We start from the raw sequence: 21,160 nt of genomic DNA on the forward strand, positions 1-21,160 counted from the left end.
ATGTCATAGAGAGAAGCTTACCATTCACCTGGGGCTTTGCTCTGACTTTCATCTGGGGTGAAGATTAAAAGCTTCAGTACCTCCACTGGGACATAGAAGGCAGCTGACTGAATTACAACTGAGGCAGAGCTACCCATTACTGAATGAGAGAAACAGTGAGCGGACTCAGTGTCATCCCACACACAAACTTCACTGCAATAATAGGCTGCACAAAGCACAATGGCCAGGCTTCTTGGGCCAGGGCTATTGGGGAGTCATTGGAGTGAAGAGCTTCTTGATTGCATCTAGATTTTCCTTTCCCTCTAAAATATTTTCTCCATGGATATGCTCCTCCTGAGTATCTGGCACCAAATCTAATAGACTTTATAATATTCATTAATTCATGTTACATGCATATACAAAATTATGCATGTGCATGCATGCACGAGTCCTGGTGGCGTAGTGGTTACTTCCTGGCCTGAAAAACAGAAGCTCAGCAGTTTGAAACCACCAGCTGTTCCACTTTAAAAAGACTCTACTTTCTGCTTCCATAAGGGTACAGTCTCAGAAATCCTCAGGGGCAGTTCTCCCCTGCCCACTAGAGTAGCTCTGTGTCTGCATTCACTCGATGGCACTGGATGAGTGAGTGATGCACACATAGATGTATACAAACAGTATTTGTATCGTTGATAGCTATGACATGGATTGAATGATTTTAACATGCTGATGGCTGTACTGTGCTGAATGAAAATAAAAGGAAACACAGAAAACTGGGAGTTTAACTGAGGAAAACTTACAGGGGAATCCATAGCCACAAACATCTGCAAAATATGGAGATATATCTGTGAAATTAATTACCTCAGTTCCATCTAATGAAACTAGAAGAGATGAGTATGCCATAGCATAGGTAGCAGGAGGTAAATAAATAAATAGAAGAAGTTAAATCATTGAAATGGAAGGAACACAATTAGTGAGCTGATTAAATGAAAAGAGACTCTTTGAGAAGAGGAAGTAGTGTGATAAATATCCAGTATTACCGGTCATGACAACAGAAAGGACACTAGAATCTCCCACATCAGAAACCAGAGACACCATTTAGAATATGTGATGGACGTGCGTTATGAACAATTTCATGACCACAGTTTAAAAATGTCACTGAAAAGAGGAAATTCCTTGGAAGACAGAAAAAAATAATGTTCCCATAAAAGAAACAAATAATAGAGTTGTCCACTATCATCACGTGTATCCACATCTTAGGAGGGGGGAAGAAAGGATAGATGCATGGTGAACTCTCATACCACAAAGATTGTTGTATATGCCACATAAAGCGTATAAATGGAAATCTACTTTAAAAAAAGATAACATAATAATTAAAGAAACACTTAAAACAACCCTGATAGAAGTTCTGTTTCCCTTTGAGAGTGATTGTGTTTCTATGCGTCTGAAGGAGAACTCTGGCCCATATTCTATATTTATCTTCTAAATATCAGGGGACATGCAAATTCAGCTCTTTGCCTGCTGATAAACCAGCCACAGTCCCTGATGTGGGAGATCTCAGAGGACAGCCCATCTCTGGGTCTCAGCTGTTATAATTTTCTGTCCAGGAGCTTGTCCAAGGGACACATAAGGAATACTGCATCAATCTTGGTTTTAATTTCAGCCATTTTACATGGTAATTGTAGACCCTGCTAGGTGTGTGCATAATTGTGAGTACATTTGTTTGTCTGTCTGTCTGTCTATCACGGTGCCTTTGTGTTTACAGGTATTCAGTGTGAGGTTCAGCTGGTGAAGTCTGGGGGCGATCTGAGAATGTCTGGGGGGTCTCTGAGACTCTCCTGTGCAGCCTCTGGATTCACCTTCAGTGACTGTTACATGAGCTGGATCTACCAGGCTTCAGGGAAGGGCCTGCAGTGGGTGGTAGACATAAACTATGATAGTGATGAGTCATGCTGTACAGACTCTGTAATGGGTCGATTCACCATGTCCCGAGACAACCCCAAGAGCACGGTGTGTCTGCAGACTAAGCCTGAAAGTGGAGGAAACGGCCATGTGTTACTGTGCTACTGACACAATGAGAGAATGTCAGTTCCCTACCACAGTTCCCAGACACAAGTCCCCCTGCAGGGAGGAGACTGGTCTCCAGCGGCGCGCAGTACTCACAGAGCACAGGATTCAAGCCAACCACCAGGTGCAGATGATTTCAGGAACGGCTTTCTGCTGTGATTTCCAGGTTGTTTTATAGCTCACCATTCCTTCGTGAATCTCTCCCTGTATTTTAAAAGTAATTGTGTGCCTATCCATGATATCTGGGAATTCAAAAGTTGTATTGCAATAGCAGAAAACTGTCTTACAGCAACAAACAGCCTGTCCCCTAAAGACAGGAAGTGACTCTGCCGGGGGTTCCTCAGTATCAGAGTTCTGATGAAGCTCAGATAAATACTCTGCCATCAGACTCAGGGCAGATGGAGCCCTGAACAAAACTCACTGTGTGTGTGCGTGTGCGTGTGTGTGTGTGTTCTTGCTTTCTTTCTGGAAACATATCTGGAAATACAAGTGCTTACTAATTGTATTTTATTCCCTTGGTGCTAATATTTGTATCAGTCTTTCCTCCAGGATCTTCAGCCCAGGATGAGTGAAACAGATGCTAACTTATCTATACAAATTCATGTTTCAGGGAGATCTCTAGGGACAAATGGGATCATTCACTTTTACATGCCAGATGCTTTGTCTTTACTTTCACAGTCCCCAAAAATGCACACCCGGTTACAGACTTCACATTTGTCTTTTTAATGAAACCACTCTACTTCTGGGGCTTTGTTATGAGCAAATTCATGCATTGGAATTGTTCCTTATTTCCTTCATTTAATTAGGTTGGATAGTCAATTGGCAGTATGAAGCACTGAAGACTCCATATTTAAAATGAAATAGGAGAAAGGACTCGTAAGGGTCACATAGATCTAAATTTGTCAACATAACACTTTAGGTTAACTCAGCATATGATTCAGTATAAAATTTAAGATTAGGAGAGATGAGTCATTTGAACATCATTATTTTTTTTCTTAGTTTTATTGGGGGCTCTTACATCTCTTATCACAATCTATACATTCATTCAGTGTGTAAAGCACTTTTGCACATATGCTGCCATCAACACTTTCAAATCATTCTCTTCCCACTTGAGTCCCTGATGTCAACTCCCCATTCCTTCCCCTATTCTCCCCTTCCCAGCCTCCCTCTGAGCCCTTGATAACTTAAATATTATTATTTTCATATTTCACATCATCCTCCATTGCCCCTAACCCACTTGTCTGTTATTCATCCCGCTGGGAAGGGGTAACAGGTGAATCCTTGTGATGGATTCTCCCTTTCTCCCCAACCCTCCTCTAATCCTCCTAGTATCTCTACTCTCCTTCTTGGCCCTGATGGGTTTATCTATCCTGGATTCCCTGTGTTGAGGTTAGGGAGAAGAAGTCAGTGTGATTCCAAGTCTCCAGTTAAGGAAAGGGGTCTGAACTGCACTATGCCCTCAAGGCCACTTAGGAAAGGGTCATGGTGACAAAGATTGGAAAATGGAAGTTCTTACTGGATTTTCTGGTTTCCACTTTCTGCCCAGTGACTCCTTTAGAGACTCTCTACTACATGTTGTTGATAGGTGCCTTTTAGGCAGTTCTGATTCATAGAAACTACATACACAACAAAGGCAAACACTATCTAGTTCTGTACATCCTCACTGTGGAAAACTTACACTGCGGTAAATATGACTAGGACTGTGTTCCCTAAATTAAAGGGAAACTGGAAAGCTAGTATTCCATGGTAGGAAAGTCACCACTTTGGTGAGTTAGAGATAAAGACCAAGTACATTATCCAGGTTTAAATATCATTCCAACAGCTTCTCCCCTAACAGCTATGCTGCCTTAAAGTGAGCACATGGTTGATTCTTTCTCCCCATAGAAGCAGATATTCTTGCTATCTCCTCCCGCCACAGCACCCATCGCCTACATGCCTTCCCAACGCAGGTATTAGGTTTCCTCAACTGTGAGCCCAGGGAATTTACTGTGGTAACCAACACCATGTGATGTATGTAATTACCAAATAGGCTTGTCGTATGGCAACCTATAAATATCCTAAGATAAATATCTCTGCATAAACCTGTCTGCTGAAATCATGGCTTTCCTGGAGGTGAGCATGCTACTAGGAAAAGAAATGTGTCTGATTTTTTTATTTTATCTTCTCTCCTATCTTCCTTGATTTTACTATGATCTTTATATATTATAACCATTCAATTGTGCCTACGGACCCCACAGTTGTCAGAGGCTGGGTTACTCTGACAAATGGTGCCCAACGTATGGCTGTAGGAAAATAACTCTTTTGAGTTATACCTCGTGTAACAATTGCATGGTCTCATCAAACGGAGAGGGTGAATTCGGGGAAATTCGAGTGTTTTTTTAGTCCGAGTGAGATATGGGTCAGGCGAAGAGCAAAGGTACTGAATACTGTATCACTCTGAGCAACCTCTTGAAGAAACAAAATGTAGTGGTAACAAATTTTAAAAATGAAAGAATTTCTTCAAATTGTAAAAAAAAAAATAATTCTTCTTTTCCAGAGTCAGGAAACTTTGATATGGAGATCTGGGGCATAGTCGCTCTTAACTTAGGAAAGGATCACAGTGAAGGACGAAGAACACCCATGGAACCCTCAGCTCTGTGAGTGCAGATTTAACCAGTGCTGGAAGCTCTGTAGGTATAGAAAGCAAAGAAACAAAACCACAGAGCAATAAGCAGCCTATAGGCTACCCAAACTTAAATCTGGTGAAAGGCAGGCAGGCACATTATCAGACAGATGTAAAGGTTTTAGACAGAGCTGAGAAAACTAAGCCTGAATGAGAAGGGGGCATCAGTGTAGAAGCATCTGCCACACCACCAGAATATCGTGTAGAAAAGCCTAGGGGTCATAAGACAATAAAGGAAGCCACTGCAGGAAGGAGAGATGAGATTAGCCCCAAGGAAATGTAAACAAGGAGAGCTAACATAAAAGATGAGGTTTGGGAAGTAGAGTTTAGCAATCTGCCAGTCGAGAAAAACAGCACAAAAAATAGAGGCAACGTATAGAAAAGCACCTTTAGTTTCAATGGTAGAGGGATTGTGGAAGGCGATTTAGATATTTGGATGACTTTTCCTATTCAAGTCATTAACAGATAGCCTGATGGGCAACACCCGCAAGAAATTCACAGTGTCTTCCCCTTTGAGTTGCTAAAGGATCTCAAGCAGGCGGTCACTGACTATGACTCAGACTCTCATTTTGTAAGGACCATGAAAAGGTCTTTGGCAGAGTCTGAAATTTGGATTTCTGCTGACTGAAGATCCATGGCAAAAGCATTCATTTATCTTTCAGAATTCTTATAATATCAGATAAGGTCAATTAAGCAGCCCATGGGCAAGCTCATAAAAGTACTGAGGTTGGAATAAATAAAGGAATTCATCAGTTGTTGGAGGATGAGAATTATATCACAGTTGAATCACAACTACAATTTACTGAACTGGCATTCCCACAGGTACTCGGGGCCTACCTAAGGGCCTGGGGAATAATAATACCATCGGAGAGCCACGGCCCAGTTACACACTTTAAGGCAGCAGAATAATGAGTCCTACATAGACTTTGGGTCCTGATTAGAGGATTCCATACCCAAATGTGTCAGAAATGCACAACAGTGAAAGATATAGTTAACAACCTATCCTATGACTTTTCTAAAGAGGACTGTAAAAATGCTTTACATCCCTTCAGGAAACAGGGCATATTTTAGATTATCTTAGAATATGCAGGAATGTAGGGACAGATGAATATAAAGCAGACCTATTAGCCACCGCTTTGGCCAATGACATCAGGCATAAAGGTAAATGGTGTAGTTGTGTGAAGATAGGTCATTTTCCAAGGGAGTTCAGCACAGGCCAATCAGCCTGGCCACAAAAAACAGCTGTGGCCTGCACGAGAGAATGGGTTAGGACCAACAAGTTGGGTTTAAAAGAACATGGACTTTGCCCCCGCTGTAGAAAGGGAACTCATTGGGTTAGTCAATGTCACTCAAGATTCAGCAATAAGGGATTGCCATGGGCAAATGCTTCCAGGGAGGGAAATAGAGAATGGAGCTTGATCCAGTCCTTGCCCAACAGAGCACAGAAGGCAAGCCTTCTGCCTAACCCAGCAAAAGAGTCTTCAAATGGCAATCACATGTAACACCCAGCTTCACAGCAAGGGACCAGACCTAGCCAAACTTGCAAAAGCCAAGCCTTTGTTCTTCCTGCAATAAGTTTGACTAAGCAAGAAAACGCCCAAAATCCCTGGAAGCTCTCTGTTGATACCAAAAAGCAGGAGATGCTGCTATAAATTGATACAGCTCTTATCAGGGAAAATTAACCTAAGTACTCAAGGAATGCAAATTGATACTGGAGTTATTCAGAGTTGTGAGGCAAAGCCAAAAACTGTAATTAAACCAGAAATTATTAAGAGTGGTACCTGGGGTCCACTACATAAAAGAACTACATGACGTTTATTAGGAAGGCCCAACCTAAATTCTCAGTGTTCAGATTGTTACTAGAGTTATTGATCAGGATTTAGGAAGAAGAAATCGGGACAGTGATAAATCTGATATACCATGGTTTATAAATAAAGATAGTTTAAGCCAATTCCTGTTTCCTTGCATTTCTAGAGTTAAAGTTTATACCTACCAGGAAAGAGCATCTTAGAAGTCTGACCACCCTATGAATCAAGGTGTCTTTTGGAATGCTGTTGTGGGGAAACAACAGTGCCCTCACGTGGAATCAGAAATTGAGGGAAAATGTTTTTTCAATTCTGGATATGGGGTCTGTTCCCTAGGGCATTCCTGAGGGTATAAGACCCGCCTACTACCCCTACCCCTAAATCCAGCATAGAGGGAATGAGAAAATTTACCCAAAACAGAATATTGCAAGACTATAAAATACTACAGTGTAAAAAGCTACAGGGACAATATGGTTTATTAGAGGCTGTAGCCTTACTGGCAAACTTATAGAAAAAATGTCTATTAGGTATGTTAGTTCAGAAACAGCTATACAAAATTATTAAGATTCTTTTCAGTCTTTCAAGTTATCCTGAGTATGTTAAGAAGGTCTCACTTCAACTAAGAGCTCTCTTGATTCCCTAAGAGCTAATAGCCGAAGTTCACATAACAATAAGGTCTATCTAACAAGTTTCACTGTCTTGGAACCAGGAGAGTTCTGGGTTTCTTCTCACTCCACATGAAATTGGTGATCAGTTTTTCCAATTCTTTGAAGAAGATTGTTGGTATTTGAATCAGAATAACATTGAACATGTAAAGTGCTTTGGCTAAGATTGTCATCTGTACTATGTTAAGCCTTCTAATCCATGAGCATGGGCTGTTCTTCCATTTGTGGACGTCGCTATTGGTTTCCTGTAGTAGGGTATTGTAGTTTTCCTCATATAGGTCTTTAGTTTTTTTGTTAAATATATTCATAGGTATTTCAGTTTTTTCTCAGCTACTGTGAAGGGTACTACCTTCTTGATCTCCTTTTCCATGGTCCTGTCCAATGTGCATAGCAAACCTACCAAATTCTCTTTGTAGATCTTGTAACCTGCCACTGTTCCATATTCCTCTATAACTGTAAGTACTCCTGTTCTGGAGCTTTTGGGGTTTTCAATGTACAGGATAATGTCATCTGCAAATACCAATAGTTTCACTTCCTCCTCTGCCATTTGGATCCCTTTGATGATTTCTGCTGTCTTATGTTGTTAACTAGAACCTCCAGAATGATATTGAATAAAAGTGGGGACAAGGGGCATCCTTGTCTTGTACCCTTTTTTTCAGTGGGATTGTTTTTGTCTTTTCTCTATTAACTATGATGTTGGCTGTTGGTCTTTAATAGATAACTTGTATCAGCTTGAGGTATTACCTTCCATTTCTATCTTCGTGAGTGTCTTAATTAGGAATGGGTGTTGGGTGTTGTCAAATATTTTTCGGCATCTATTGATAGTATCATGTGGTTTTTATCCTGTTTCTTCTCGATGTGGTGTATAATATTGATGGATTTTCAGATGTTAAACCATCCCTGCATCCCTGGCATGCATCCTACCTGGTCGTGGTGGATGATATGTTTTGTATACTTTTGTATTCTGTTGGCCAATATTTTGTTAAGGATATTTGCATCTATGTTCATTAGAGATATCGGTCTGTAATTCTCTCTACCTGTGTGGTCTTTTCCCTGTTTGGATATCAAAGTTAGGCTGGCTTCGTTAAATGAGTTTTGGAGTTTGCCATCCTTTTCTATGCTATGAAATACTTTGTGGAGGATTTGGGTCAACTCTTCCCTGAATGCTTGCTAGAATTCTGCTGTAAAGTCATCTGGCCTGGGGGCTTTTCTTGTTGGTCGCTTCTTGATGACTCTCTCGATTTCTTCTTTCACTATGGGTCTGTTGAAGTTCTTTACCCCTGTCTGAGTTAATCTAGGCAGGGACTGTTTATCCAAGTATTTATCCATGTCTTTCACGTTTCTGAATTCATTTGAATACAGACCTTCATAGTACTTTGTGATTATGCTTTTAATCACATTGGGGTCTGTTGTAATTACTCTTGTTTCATCCCTTATCCTGGCTGTTTATTTTTTGCTCCTTCCAATATTTCATTAGATACACCAGCGGTCTATTTTGTTGATCCTGTTATAGAACCAGCTTTTAGCTGAATTTATCTTTTGCATCTTTCTCTTGTCTCCCCACTGGTTTAATTCTGTCTGATTTTTATTATTTCTTTTCTCTTTCTATTGGAGGGGTTGTACTGATGACTCTGTTTTAGTTGTTGGAGGTTTTGTGATAACGTATCTGTCATAAGCCTCTTTTCTTTTTTCATCTATGCATTTAATGATATCAAGCTACCTGTGATAACTGCCTTTGCAATGTCCTACACATTTTGATGCATTTTTTCTTGTACTCATTAGTTTCTGGAAACTTCCTAATATCCTCTCTAATCTGGCCCTGTAACCATTCATGTCACAGGAAATCATTTTTCATCCTCCATTGTTTCCCTTGCTTTTCTGGATGTCCTGTTATTAATCTCTAGCTTTATGGCATGGTGATCTGAAAAAGACATCAGAGTAATATCTATGTGTTCGAATTTACTCAGGCTTGATTTGTGTCTCAACATGTGATCTAGTCTTGAAAATGATCAATGTGTGCTTGAGAAGAATTAATTTTTCAGCATTTAATGGAAATTTGTATAAATATCTATGAGGCCCAATTGTCATCTATTGTGGACTTCATCTCCTCTATCATTGCATGCTTATTCTGCATTGCTTCCCTCAGCTCCTGTATTACTGTGAGCAGACTTCTGAAGATTTCCTTCTTTGACGGATCCAGATCTGATTCTTCTATGAGAGACATTAGTTCTGATACTGAGTTTTGTCTCTCTGGATTTTTTTTGTTGGGAGTGATGTGGTCTGTTGATATTTCCATGATCCTTTTATAGGTCCCATATTTCTGGGAGACCAGGAGGCCCTTCAGGGGGCTTCCGATGGCCCACTATAGCGATGGGTCAGACTGCTGTATAGGCATAATTCCTCGACAGCTTAGTGGTCAACAGTGGTGAGAAGTTTCAGTGACTGGAGTGTGGGCTGGAGCCTCAATGCATGCTCCTAGGCTCCTTTGACCTAGTCTGTCAGGGCACACTTAGATGTCTTTTTTCTTGTTTAATTAAAAAAAATTAGGAAGAAAAAGAAAAAAGAGAGATGGAGGAAAGGAAAGGGAGAAAAGAGGATAAAAAAGTGATAATAATAATGAAAAAAAGGAAAAAGAAAAAAGGGAGAGAAAAGAAAAAACACAACAGAAATTACTTCTCCCCTCCTTTTCCCTCCAATTTCTAGAGATGCCTTATAGAAGGCAGAGGTGGGGGAGGCCTCGCTGCCCGGGAAAGTGGTGTTGATCTAGAACTATGGAGCCAGGCTATGTGTGTGGGAGAATTCACTTCGGATGGAGCATGTACTCTCCTGGTCCCTATAGGCCTGTAGTATTAAGCCGGTAGGCAAAGGCTACACTGGCAGGAGATGCACCTCAGCAGCGAGCCTCCATCGCCTGCTGGAAAAGGTTGGGGCAGCAGGGGTGCTATGGGAGACACCAGCCTCAGAGCTGCCTCCTATGCCATCAGGAAAAGGCTGGGACATGCAGGCTTCGAGCTATGGCAGCTGGCACTGGATAACCCACGCCGCAGCACAGTGGCGTGAGCCAGCCTGCACATACAGAGATGGCTCTGGCAGGAAATGCATAGCCATGTCATTAGCCTTCTTAGTAAGCAAGAATGATTATTTGACTGCCTGGAAACAGAGGGCAAGGGCCCCCACCCTCCACTCTGGGTGGAACAGGCTGTGGCAGATAGGCTTAGCTCTCGGATCTGCAGGTGCTGAGAACCCCACAAAGCTACGGAGTGGCATGGGCTGGCGGTAGCAGACAGAGACAGCCCTGGTGGGAAACAGAAAACCGTGTCGTTAGGCTTCTTAGTAGGAAGGAATGCTTATTTTTCGGCCGCCAGGAAACTGGGAGCAATGGCGCTGACCCTTTGCACTGGGAGAAACAGGCTGGGGCAGGCCCGCTTAGCACTCAGGGTTGCGGACACAGGACTCTGCGGTGGCTCAGGGCAGCCTGAAGTGGCTCTGGCAGAAACGCAGGGCAATGGTTAGAAGAGGGATATGCCCTGGTAGTGGGCTCGCACCAGAGGGAAGAGCCCAGCGCTGACGGCTGAGCGGTGCTGCAGCACAGCCTCCCAGGAAGGAAGCAGGAGTGGGAGCTAAAGTGACAGAAGTGGCGGACAAACGAGGGTGCTGGTGGCAAGGTCCCAGGCAGCAATGGGGATGGATGGTCCCTGTGCAGGTCCCCCAGCCAGACACCGGTAGATTGCAGGTCATTTACCTGGACCCTGGGTGAATGGAAGGAGGGATCTGAGCCCAAGGACAGATCACTGCCACATGCGGAGAGCTGAAATATAGGAATGGGAAACTTCTTTCCTTTTGGAATGCCACGAATGGGCAGCTGCTATAGCGGTCTCGCCACAGCTGTGCCTCTTGGCAGTGTAGCCAAGCAACTCCTGGCACGGAGGTCCGGTCTGAGGATGGTGTGGGTCTATCGCTAATTGTGCTGGAGTCGCTCAACCTGATGAACTGAGATGCCCCAAGAATCGGATCCTGGATCACTGAGGCCCCAGCTCAGAACAAATGAGTGAAGTGGGGGTGGGGTACTGTCCCAGGTGGATCTTTCACTCACCAGATCCTTTTCATTATGTCCATAGTGTGTTTATACTTTGTATTACTGCTCTCAAATTTGTCCCTATATTTTAATTGTTTGGCTGTGTGGTCTAGGGTTTATATGTAGGTACATGATCTAGCTTAAGTTCTTTTTTGTATATGGTGTGAGGTATGGACTTTGTTCCATTCCTTTGCACTTGGAAATCACGTTTTTCCAATACCATTTGCTGAAAAGAATATCTCCTCTCCATTTAATGTGTTTTAGTCCTTTATCAAAGGACTAAAGGTACTTGGTAGTGTTTCTAGATTCTCAAATATAATCCATTGATATTCATATATACCATTGTACCATGCTGTTTTAAATATCATGGCTATATAATACATTTTTAAATTGTTTTACATTTAAAATGTTTTATTTATCCTTTGTCTCCTTCCTTTCCATATTAACCTTACTAATTTCAAAGGCTGATGTCTATTCCCCAGGGATACTGTGGCAGAAAACCACATCAAACATCTTGAAGGGAGCCTGACTAGGATAGCTTCCTGACACCTGTGTCAGCAATGCAGGTGGAGGGCACAATCAACAGTTTTGGAGCTTATTGGTCAATCTAAAATCTAGTGAAAATGTTTAAAGAGCTGTTTGAAGAACTCTGAGATGGAAGGACATTTTGTGTCTTTGACCTCTTACTTAGCAATTTAGGGATAAGGCATGTAACATTGATAATAAACGAGATCTTTTGAAGGATGTGTTCCTTCTGAATGCAATCCCATGACGCTAATGCTAATACAGAGATCATGTAAAATTATCTGAAAATTATCTAAACTATTTGTCAAGATCATAATCTATTATTATTATTTCTAATTTGCTGTTATTGTTCTTAACCTAAGACCCACACTCCATGCCATGTCAACACATCTGAAGGTGCCATAGTTCCATGCAGCTTGGACTATGGTAAGTTATAAATGGTTGTGCCTAAAAAGGGTTGTTTGCTTGAAACAAACTAAATAAAAACTAAATACTCCATATATGGTTCAGTTTTACTTTTTCTCTTTATAGTCACTCAGAGTAATGTTTAGCTCTTATGAATAATAAATATGGGGAATTTCTAAGGTGAGCTTTCTGTTAATTCTTTTCACTACGCAGTTTTGGGGGGATAGGGCATGGGTTCCTGTACAGAAAATTTTAAAGAATCTCCCAAGAAAGACATAGAAAAATTTTGCCCCACTAGCCTCCATGTCTGGCTCTCTGGTGCTTATCTTTCTGCCTGTCCACCTGTAAATAGGCTTTTAAATATTGAGTCAAAAAGAAACTACCAATAGGGGTAGTAATAGTTTCTGGGAAATGTAGACCCAAGTCAAGGCTGACTTGTGATTTAATTGAAAGGTGATTGCAGGATTAATTTCACTTCAAAGATTTTATGTGTACTTTGGGCAGTAGCTCTGCCTGTCATTTGACGTTTAATGTTTTGCTGTGTGGTGCTTTGTTGTGCAATTTTCTTCATTCTCTCATGGACCCACTACTATGGGTACAAGGACAGAATGTGTGGTGGGCTCCTCAAGTCCTGCCTACTTCTTATACTCTCTGGCTATGTGATTACTCACATTGTTTTTGACATATCTCTTATATGTCAAAATTTCAAAATATATTTTAAGGTATTTTATTAGTCTCAGATACACACTAAGTACAATGAAATTAATAAACATGAATACATATAAATAATCCCCAAACAGTAACAGACTTCATTAGTTCAAAGCTGAATTTTCTACGTGAGAAATTGCTTGGTTGGTGGATTGAAGGGTGGCCATGTCAGAATTTCTGGAGTATGTTAAGGCTTGGATTTCATTAGAAGGTGTAGTTTCATCCACTGGTAGAAGACTGGGTCAGTGCTTCAGAAGTGCAACAGCTGGATTAAGAGCCTAAGATTCTGAGCATCATCCAAAGTTGGCGCAAATTTTTGTGAGAGCTAAAGTTTGGCGGTTTGAATCCACCTCTTCCATTTCCAAAGAAGGACTTGGGAATGTGCCTCCTTAAATATTAGCCCCAAGTCAAACTTTGAAATAGTGGGTCTTGATCATGGCCATGTGGTTGCCATGTGGTGAGATAGACTGGAAAGCAATGGATTTAAAGATATCTGGCCAGGGTAGTTCTTTTCCAGGACAGCGCCCAAGTCTAGGAAGAATCAAGGGACGGGCGGCAGAATTCTAAAGCTCAATCATGGCCAAGATTAGAGCCCGGGACCTTCGCGGCAAGAAGAAGGAAGTGCTGCTCAAACAGCTCAACGACCTGAAGGTGGAGTTATCGCAGCTGCACATTGCCAAAGTGACTAGCAGTGGACGTCCAAGCTCTCCAAAATCCGAGTTGTCTGCAAATCCATTGCTCGAGTTCTCACCGTCATCAACCAGACTCAAAAGGAGAACCTCAGGAAGTTCTACAAGGGTAAGAAGTACAAGCCCCTGGATCTGCGGCCCAAGAAAACGCGAGCCATGTGCCGCCGCCTCAACAAGCACGAGGAGAGCCTGAAGACCAGGAAGCAGCAGCGGAAGGAGTGGCTGTACCCACTGCGCAAGTACACAGTCAAGGCCTGAGCCTTGCACATCAATAAAACAAACTGACTGAGCGGTTAAAAAAAAAAGAATCAAGGGACACACGTATTTCCAGGTGGTCTGAGAGTTCTTAGAACACACAATAGTGCTCGTAGATTTTAGGAGTCCAAAGGTTGAGCAAGTATTAGGCAACCTGTTAATATGACAATTTTGAGGGGCAAACAGATCACTAGAGGAGATTAAAATTTCCTCATTGAAGATTGTCTAGGTGCTTCTGTGTTTCCTGAGGCTGGGGGAGTCCAAGGCACAATCACATTTGACAAGAACTTCAGTTTAGCTAAACTCTCAGCAAGAACACCTTTGCTGGTGACAACCTTCCAGGATTTAGGAAGGGAAGCTCCATGGAGTCCGTCCCCAGTGATCATAGTCTGAGGGCAGGATTTTAGAAGCATAAGAGTGGTCCATAGCAATAGCGTTGAGGAGGTCAGAAGGGACCATACTGTGCTCAGCAGCATAGCTGGAGAATGTTCTAGAAGTCAAAGACTCGTTGGGAGGACTCATCACAAGCATGTCCAGCAGATTCACTGAGATTTTGTCCAGTGACAGCAGGCAGGGTCCAGGGTGCATTGGAGAATCAGGATTCAGTGGGGGTCCCAAGGGCTGAAGATCAGGGTCACAGCAGCACCCAGATGCTTTAGCAGGATGCTGGATCTCAAAACTAAAAGGGGCAGGGTCATCTATTGATGGACAATCCTCAGGCAGTGGCTGTGTGGGCAGGTGCACAAGTGGGAGTGCTTTGTGCCTCTTGCCTCTGGGTTCCATGGACTGCTGTTGGGCATCCAGGTCCCGGTGATGCCTAGTTGGAGTCTCCTTTGGTGGAGGCTGGAGATACTGGGCAGATGGAACTGAGGTGAGAAGTGGGGAGATGCTGGACTCCGCAGGAATGCTGTCCATGAAGACAGGTGTCTCAGACCGAACTGCAGAGCTGCCCTCCCAGGAGGGGTGTGTGGGACGAGGACACACCCGGGCACAACCCCCGAGCCCACTGTCTGCAGCCAGTGTCCGAGAGCAAGGCCTGGCCCTGCGGGGTTTAACGGACCAGAGATGCCCATGAACCATCACACATGCCCGGGCTTCCTTCCAGGCCATCCACTCTGGGCTGGTTAGTGCTGTGGGCACCACGTGGTCCACGGAGGTGTGGTCCCTGCCCTGTTTCCACAGCTCATAGTGCCCGGGTTGCAGAATGCGCACAAAGGCGTCCATGGGAAACATGACCCTGGCTTCGCCGCAGCTACATTGAGAAGCCGCTTTACCATAATTAACCCACCGCAGGGTGGCGAAATTGATGGATTCCGCGCAGTTGAACCCGTGATTGAAGCCAGCGTGGTAGCTGTATGGGAATGTGACCATGAACTCGCCTGCTTCCTGCGTGATCCGATCAAAGGGAATGCCGTTCGCCCTGAGGACTCTGGGTGAGATGAGGGCCACCTTGTGCCGTAGAAAGTTCGCACAGCCACTGCAAGTGCCAGGGAAAAGCTCCCTGGCCAGTCTCTCCAGGCAGGCTCCGTGCTCAGGGGGCACCGCATACCACGTTTTGGGGTCCCCGAAGTGCAGGTATTTGATGCTGTACAGATCCATGGCCTCAGTGTGCCAAGTGGAGGTGGTCTTCCAGAGGCCAAAGTACAGAGAGGGGGTGTTGACGCCTTTGATGACAACTCCACACTCCTGTTCCAGCAGATCCTGGATCGTTCCCAGGTGCCTGAGGTTCCAATGCTCAGTCTTTTCACTAAACAAAGAGCCGCATACACCAGCCCCATAAATGGGAGAATCGTACGGGCGTGTCTTCCAATATGTTCGTTCCAAATCCTCAACATCCAGGTGTGTGGGAGTGCGATATCTGTCAGTGTTGGACAAGTGGCAATACTCCTCCACGGTCATGGATTTCTTCGTTTTATGATACTGCAAAAAGACACCTGCCTGCCCCGTAACTACCTGCTGCACCGGACTGGCTATGAGGATGTCATCCACATCATCATAGTTCTGTCTAGCTGTCCACTGCTTGGGTGGGATTAACTTAGCCAAGCCTGCACGGTGGGCACCTTGGGATTCCATATAAACTATGTACTTGTTGAAATCCTTAAATTCTTCCATGGTAGGCTGAAAAGTCATGACTTTAAAACTTGAGTTCTGGCTTCGATAATCCTGAGACTTCATGGCTGCAAAATAAAAAGGGCAGAAAACCTGGTTCTCATGGATGCTCTGTGTATCTTGGAATGCTGTGCTCTTGTTTCTTTATCTCTCAGAAAATTTCTTGCAGTGTATTGATTTATCCGTGAGAGCAAATGCACTCTCTCTCCAGGTGTGTTGATTCACCAATAGAATTCTACTATGGCAGACAACTATTGTTTTCCCTCAAAGAGACAGGACTTGTCCACATGGAGTGGGTTTTCCCAGATTGCTCCTGGCTCAGTATGCTGCTCTGGAATTGACTCAATTGGAAGGGTATCTCTATTTTTTAATACTTAATTTCAGTTGCAATCCTAGGCAATTTCCAATTTCACTAACAAGAAGTGTCTCATGGAATTTTTAAAAGGTAAATATAATGACAATAATTCAGAAGCATTCAACAAAAGTCAGGGGTGTCAAACTCAATTAAAGCACGGGCCATTTGGTGCAACAGGCAAGATTGAAGTGGCCACATCACATTTACAAATTTTGTTCAATTTTTATTTTGAAGTGAGGATTTAGGAATATGGATAGGATAATTAAAACCCTATATAAATGTTTTTATTTAAGCATATATTTTATTTAATGCATTTATAAAACGAAAATTATTCTTTTTAACCTGAGACTTGTTAGCGCTGTCCTCCTACTAGTTTTTACTTAGCTCTTATGTTGTGACTGGAAATTATAACAAAGTAACAAATAAAAAACCCAGAATGTTGTACAGCTGAGAAATGTGATGCACAATCATAATGGCTTTCCTTTAAAAATGTTAAGTAGTGCTGCCACTAGGTATGATTCAGAACAGCACAACATAGAGTCCTCTTTTTAACCGTTTTGAAATTGGGATCTGTTTATATTAAGCACTGAGAATGGCAGACATATCGCTTTCAAACTTCACTGGAAGTGAGCATGTTTAGACACATCCACCGGTGCCCACCCAGGAAAGCCACTGGGCCACCTGTATAGTGGTCTTCAGTAGTTAAAAGGTTAAAGAGGGAACTGTGTGTACAGTATTGCCTCAATTTCTCCCAAGCACTATTTTCTTCGTAATAAATTTTTCTGTTTTCATTTTATTTCAGAGCATCATGGGCCACAAAATATTGCCTGAGGAGCTGCATGCAGCCTGCAATCCACCCATTTGACACCCCTGAAATAAGTGAATGTTTTAAGAAGTGCTGGGTAATGTAACTAAGAGGTATAGCTGAAACCCAGGTGGGAATGGAGCATAATAGTGGGACAAAAGGAAAGTCAAGGGAAATGGAGGAAAGAGCTGGGAGTCAAAGGGGATTTATAGAGGTATAGACAAAGACATGTACAAATGCAAATATATTTATATATGCACATATATTCATAGGTTTAGTATTAAGGTGGCAGAAGGATATAGGGCCTTCAGTCAAGTACTCCCTCATGCAAGAATACCTTCTTCTATTAAAATGGCATTCTATGATGCTTACCCTCCCGACACAATTGCTGAAGACAAAGCGGGTGAACAAGCAAATGTGGTGAAGAAAGCTGATGGTGCCGGCTATCAAAAGAGATAGCATCTGGGGTCTTAAAGGCCTTGAAGGTAAACAAGTGGCTATCTAGCTCAGAAGCAACAAAACCCTCATGGAAGAATACACCAGCCTGTGTGATCACGTGGTCCCGAAGGGATCAGTTATCAGGCATCAAAGAACAAAAAATCACATCATTGGGTGTGAACCTCCAGGATATGATCGCTGAAGACAAACGGGTGCATAAGCAAATGTGGTGAAGAAAACTGATGGTGCTCAGCTATCAAAAGATATAATGTCTGGGGTATTAAAGGCTTGAAGATAAACAAACGGCCATCTAGCTCAGAAGCAACAAAACCCACATGAAAGAAGCACACCAGCCTGTGCGATCACAAGATGTCGAAGGGAGCAGGTAAAAGGCATCATCAGAAAAAAAGAAATCTTCCATAGTGAATGAAGGGGGGAATTCAGAGTGGAGACCCAAAGCCCATTTGTCGGCCACTGGAGATCCCCTTGGCAGAGGGTTCTAGGGGAGGAGATGAGTCAGGCAGGGTGCAATGTAGCACCAATGAAGAATACAGCTTTCTTCCAGTTCCTAAATGCTTCCTCCTCCCCCTACCCCCAACTATCATGATCCGAAATCTACCTTGCAATTCTGGATAGAGCAGAGGATGTACACTGGTGCAGATAGGAGCTTGAGGCACAGGGAATCCAGGGCGATTGATACCTTCAGGACCAGGGGTGTGAGTGGCTATACTGGGTGAGTAGAGGGAGAGTGAGTTGGAAAGAGGGAACCGATTAGAAGGATCTACATGTGACCTCCTCCCTGGGGAGTGGACAACAGAAATGGGGGTGAAGGGAGATGTCAGACAGGGCAAGACATGAGAAAATAATTTATAAATTACCAAGGGCTCATGAGGGAGGGGGATGCGGGGAGGGAGGAAAAATAAAGAGGACCTGATGCAAAGAGTTTTAGTGGGGAGCAAATGCTTTGAAAATGATGAGGTAAAAGAATGTACAGATGTGCTTTACACAATTGATGTATGTATGGATTGTGATAAGAGTTGTATGAGCCTCTAATAAAATGTTAAAAAAATAAGTGCTAGTAAAGGGTCAAGTAAAGAAAATAGCATGACGATGCTAATATCAACAATAATACTTACCGTATATACTCGTATAAGCTGAGTTTTTCAGCACAAAAAAAATGTGCTGGAAACGGGTTAGCCTTATACATGGGTCAGTGATACCCCAGCGAGGTGTAACACCTTGCTGTGGCTCCCTGAGGTAACGGGGCAAGCGCTGTTATCTCGTGGGTGATTTCCATTTCTCCACGGTTCATTCAAAGCCCCGCTGACACTGCAGGCCTTTGAATGTTTATTTACTCACATCTAACCTATGGGAGCTATCCTATGGTGTGGGTGGCTCCAATTTGCAGAAGCACCCATAGTGATTCACATACTCCAGCAGCTGAACTGGTAAGGATGTGTCTGTGGCTGTGCTCCATCTCTCCTCTCCGGTCTCTATGTTAATTCACATCCTGCATCCCCAGCCCGCACGCACTCCCCCGCCTCCTCCCGGCTAACATGTTGAGGGTATGTTGGGGGGGGGGGCATTACCATGGAAGTTCCTTTTCAAAGTCTTGTTTTTTTTTATCTTGTTTTTTTATCCTGTTAACCTGTTAGAAATGGCTACTCTTGAACCAAAACAAAAACACCGGTCATATGAGGCTGGGTTCAAAATGAAGGTTGTGTCAAGAGCAGAAGAGAGCAATAACAGTATTGCAAGTAGGGAATTCTGTGTTGACGAAAAGCAAGTGAGGGAGTGGTGGAAAATAAAGGCTGACTTGGAACAGATTCTTAAAACTAAAAAAGCTCGTCATGGTTTAATGTCTTTTTATTGGGCTCTAGAGAGTGAATTGCATAAATGGGTTATGGAGTGTCGTCAAAATGATTACTGCATAACACACATGGGAACCCGCATACGTGCTCTACAAATGGCTAAGGATGACAAATATAAAGCACCAGGCATTGAAAATTTTGTGTGTTAGCAGAATGGTGTACCCATTTCATGAATAGGTTTGACCGACTATGTCTGAGATAAAGAACAAAGATTTTCCAGAAACTGCCACAAGACCTTGAAGAAAAAATTATGTCATTCCAGTGATTTATTATAAAATAAAGAAGGATTTTTAATTGAGACCTAGCAGATATTGGGAATATGGGATGAAACTGCCATGACTTTTGATCTCCCAATCAACAGAACTGTGGCAAGTTTAGGGAAAAACAAAACAAAACATTTTTCTCAAAAACTACAGGAAATGGAAAAAAAACAACACTTACAGCTGTTCTATTATGTTTGGCTAATGGAATTAAGCTGCACCCTGTCATTTTTTAAAAGGAAGTACCTTGCCTAAAAAGATCAATTTCCCACCGAGAATTATTGTGCGTGCACATTTTAAAAGCTTGATGGATGAAGACGTAACAAAAAAAAAAAATTGCTGGAAGAAATTTGGAACCGACGACCAGGAGCAGCCTTAAAGAAAAACCCATCATTACTTGTTTGGGATATGTTCAGAGCCCACCTATCGGATGACATTAAAAAAATTGGCAAAATCTAGTAAAGTTACTTTAGCTTTTATTCCAGGTGGGCTTATATCTGTACTGCAGCCTCAGGATGTATCTTTGAATAAGCCTTTTGAAGACTGTGTGAGAAAGATGTGACATGAATGGATGTCAGCTGGTCTAGCCCGACTAACAAAAGGAGGAAATGTCATGAAGTGGATTCGAGATTCATGGGAAGACATTCCAGAAGACATGGTGTGACATGCCTTCTAGAAATGTAGTATTCGTAATGCTATGGATGTCAGTGATGGCATCAGTTCGGCCCTATAGGACATAGCGGAGATGTCTTTGTGTTTTTCTCAGGCTCTAACCCTTGATAAGTGTTAAAAGCCTTGTCTTTCTCCATGGAGCACCTGGTCACTGGAACTGCTGGGTTGGCAACCCAATGGGGCTCCCACAGGGCTCCACTATGGGACAGAAAATGTGAAGATTTCAGTGAACTTAATAGGAAAAATAAAATTTACGTAGAATTACTTCAACACTCAATTTATGATGAATTATCTTAAAAAAAATTAAGCAACACAAAACAGATAATTCATCAAGCACTTAAAGAGAAACATGCAATAGCCATCCTGATTAAAGCTAAAAGCCGAACCTTGGAAAAACCAGTAGAACTACAGAAAACATTAGCTTTGAAAGATGTTTTTGTAACCCTATGTGTTAGACATAACCTGACAGTAGTGTAAGCTCTCTAATATTATGTGGCCATTGCATCTTAAGTACATAGTATTTACAAATAATGACCAGGAGATGTGAAACTCAGTATTAACCATCATAGGCAGTCCTATCCAGTTCTGTCTTTCTCATCCTGCCCACCCCCACGCCCCTTGCTATAAGCTCAAAAGTAACACAAAAAATGGGTGAAACAAAACAATTCAGAAGTTGTGAAATCTGTGTTATATTATAATTTTAGTCCAATTCCTAAGTTATACCACCTTTAGAGATATTTTATATATCCAATTCTCTTTATAAAAGTGAAAGCATAACTTAAGGAGCCCTGAGTGGGATGGAGGTCAATGATCCACAG

At 42.6% G+C, this 21,160-nt stretch overlaps 1 protein-coding gene and 1 pseudogene across 1 annotated transcript; one reads left to right on the forward strand and one right to left on the reverse strand.

Annotated features, from left to right (window-relative positions):
* The first annotated feature begins 13,464 nt into the window (after positions 1–13,464).
* Positions 13,465–13,835, forward strand: LOC142443389 (large ribosomal subunit protein uL29-like; annotated as a pseudogene).
* Positions 13,836–14,177: 342 nt separating this feature from the next.
* On the reverse strand, positions 14,178–16,007 carry LOC142442261 (lysine-specific demethylase 4D-like). Its single transcript, XM_075543521.1, has one exon. The coding sequence runs from the start codon at positions 16,005–16,007 to the stop codon at positions 14,178–14,180; it is 1,830 nt and encodes a 609-aa protein (XP_075399636.1).
* Between the last annotated feature and the right edge of the window lie 5,153 nt (positions 16,008–21,160).

This window comes from Tenrec ecaudatus, chromosome 3 (assembly GCF_050624435.1).
Source record: "Tenrec ecaudatus isolate mTenEca1 chromosome 3, mTenEca1.hap1, whole genome shotgun sequence".
NCBI lineage: Eukaryota > Metazoa > Chordata > Mammalia > Afrosoricida > Tenrecidae > Tenrec > Tenrec ecaudatus.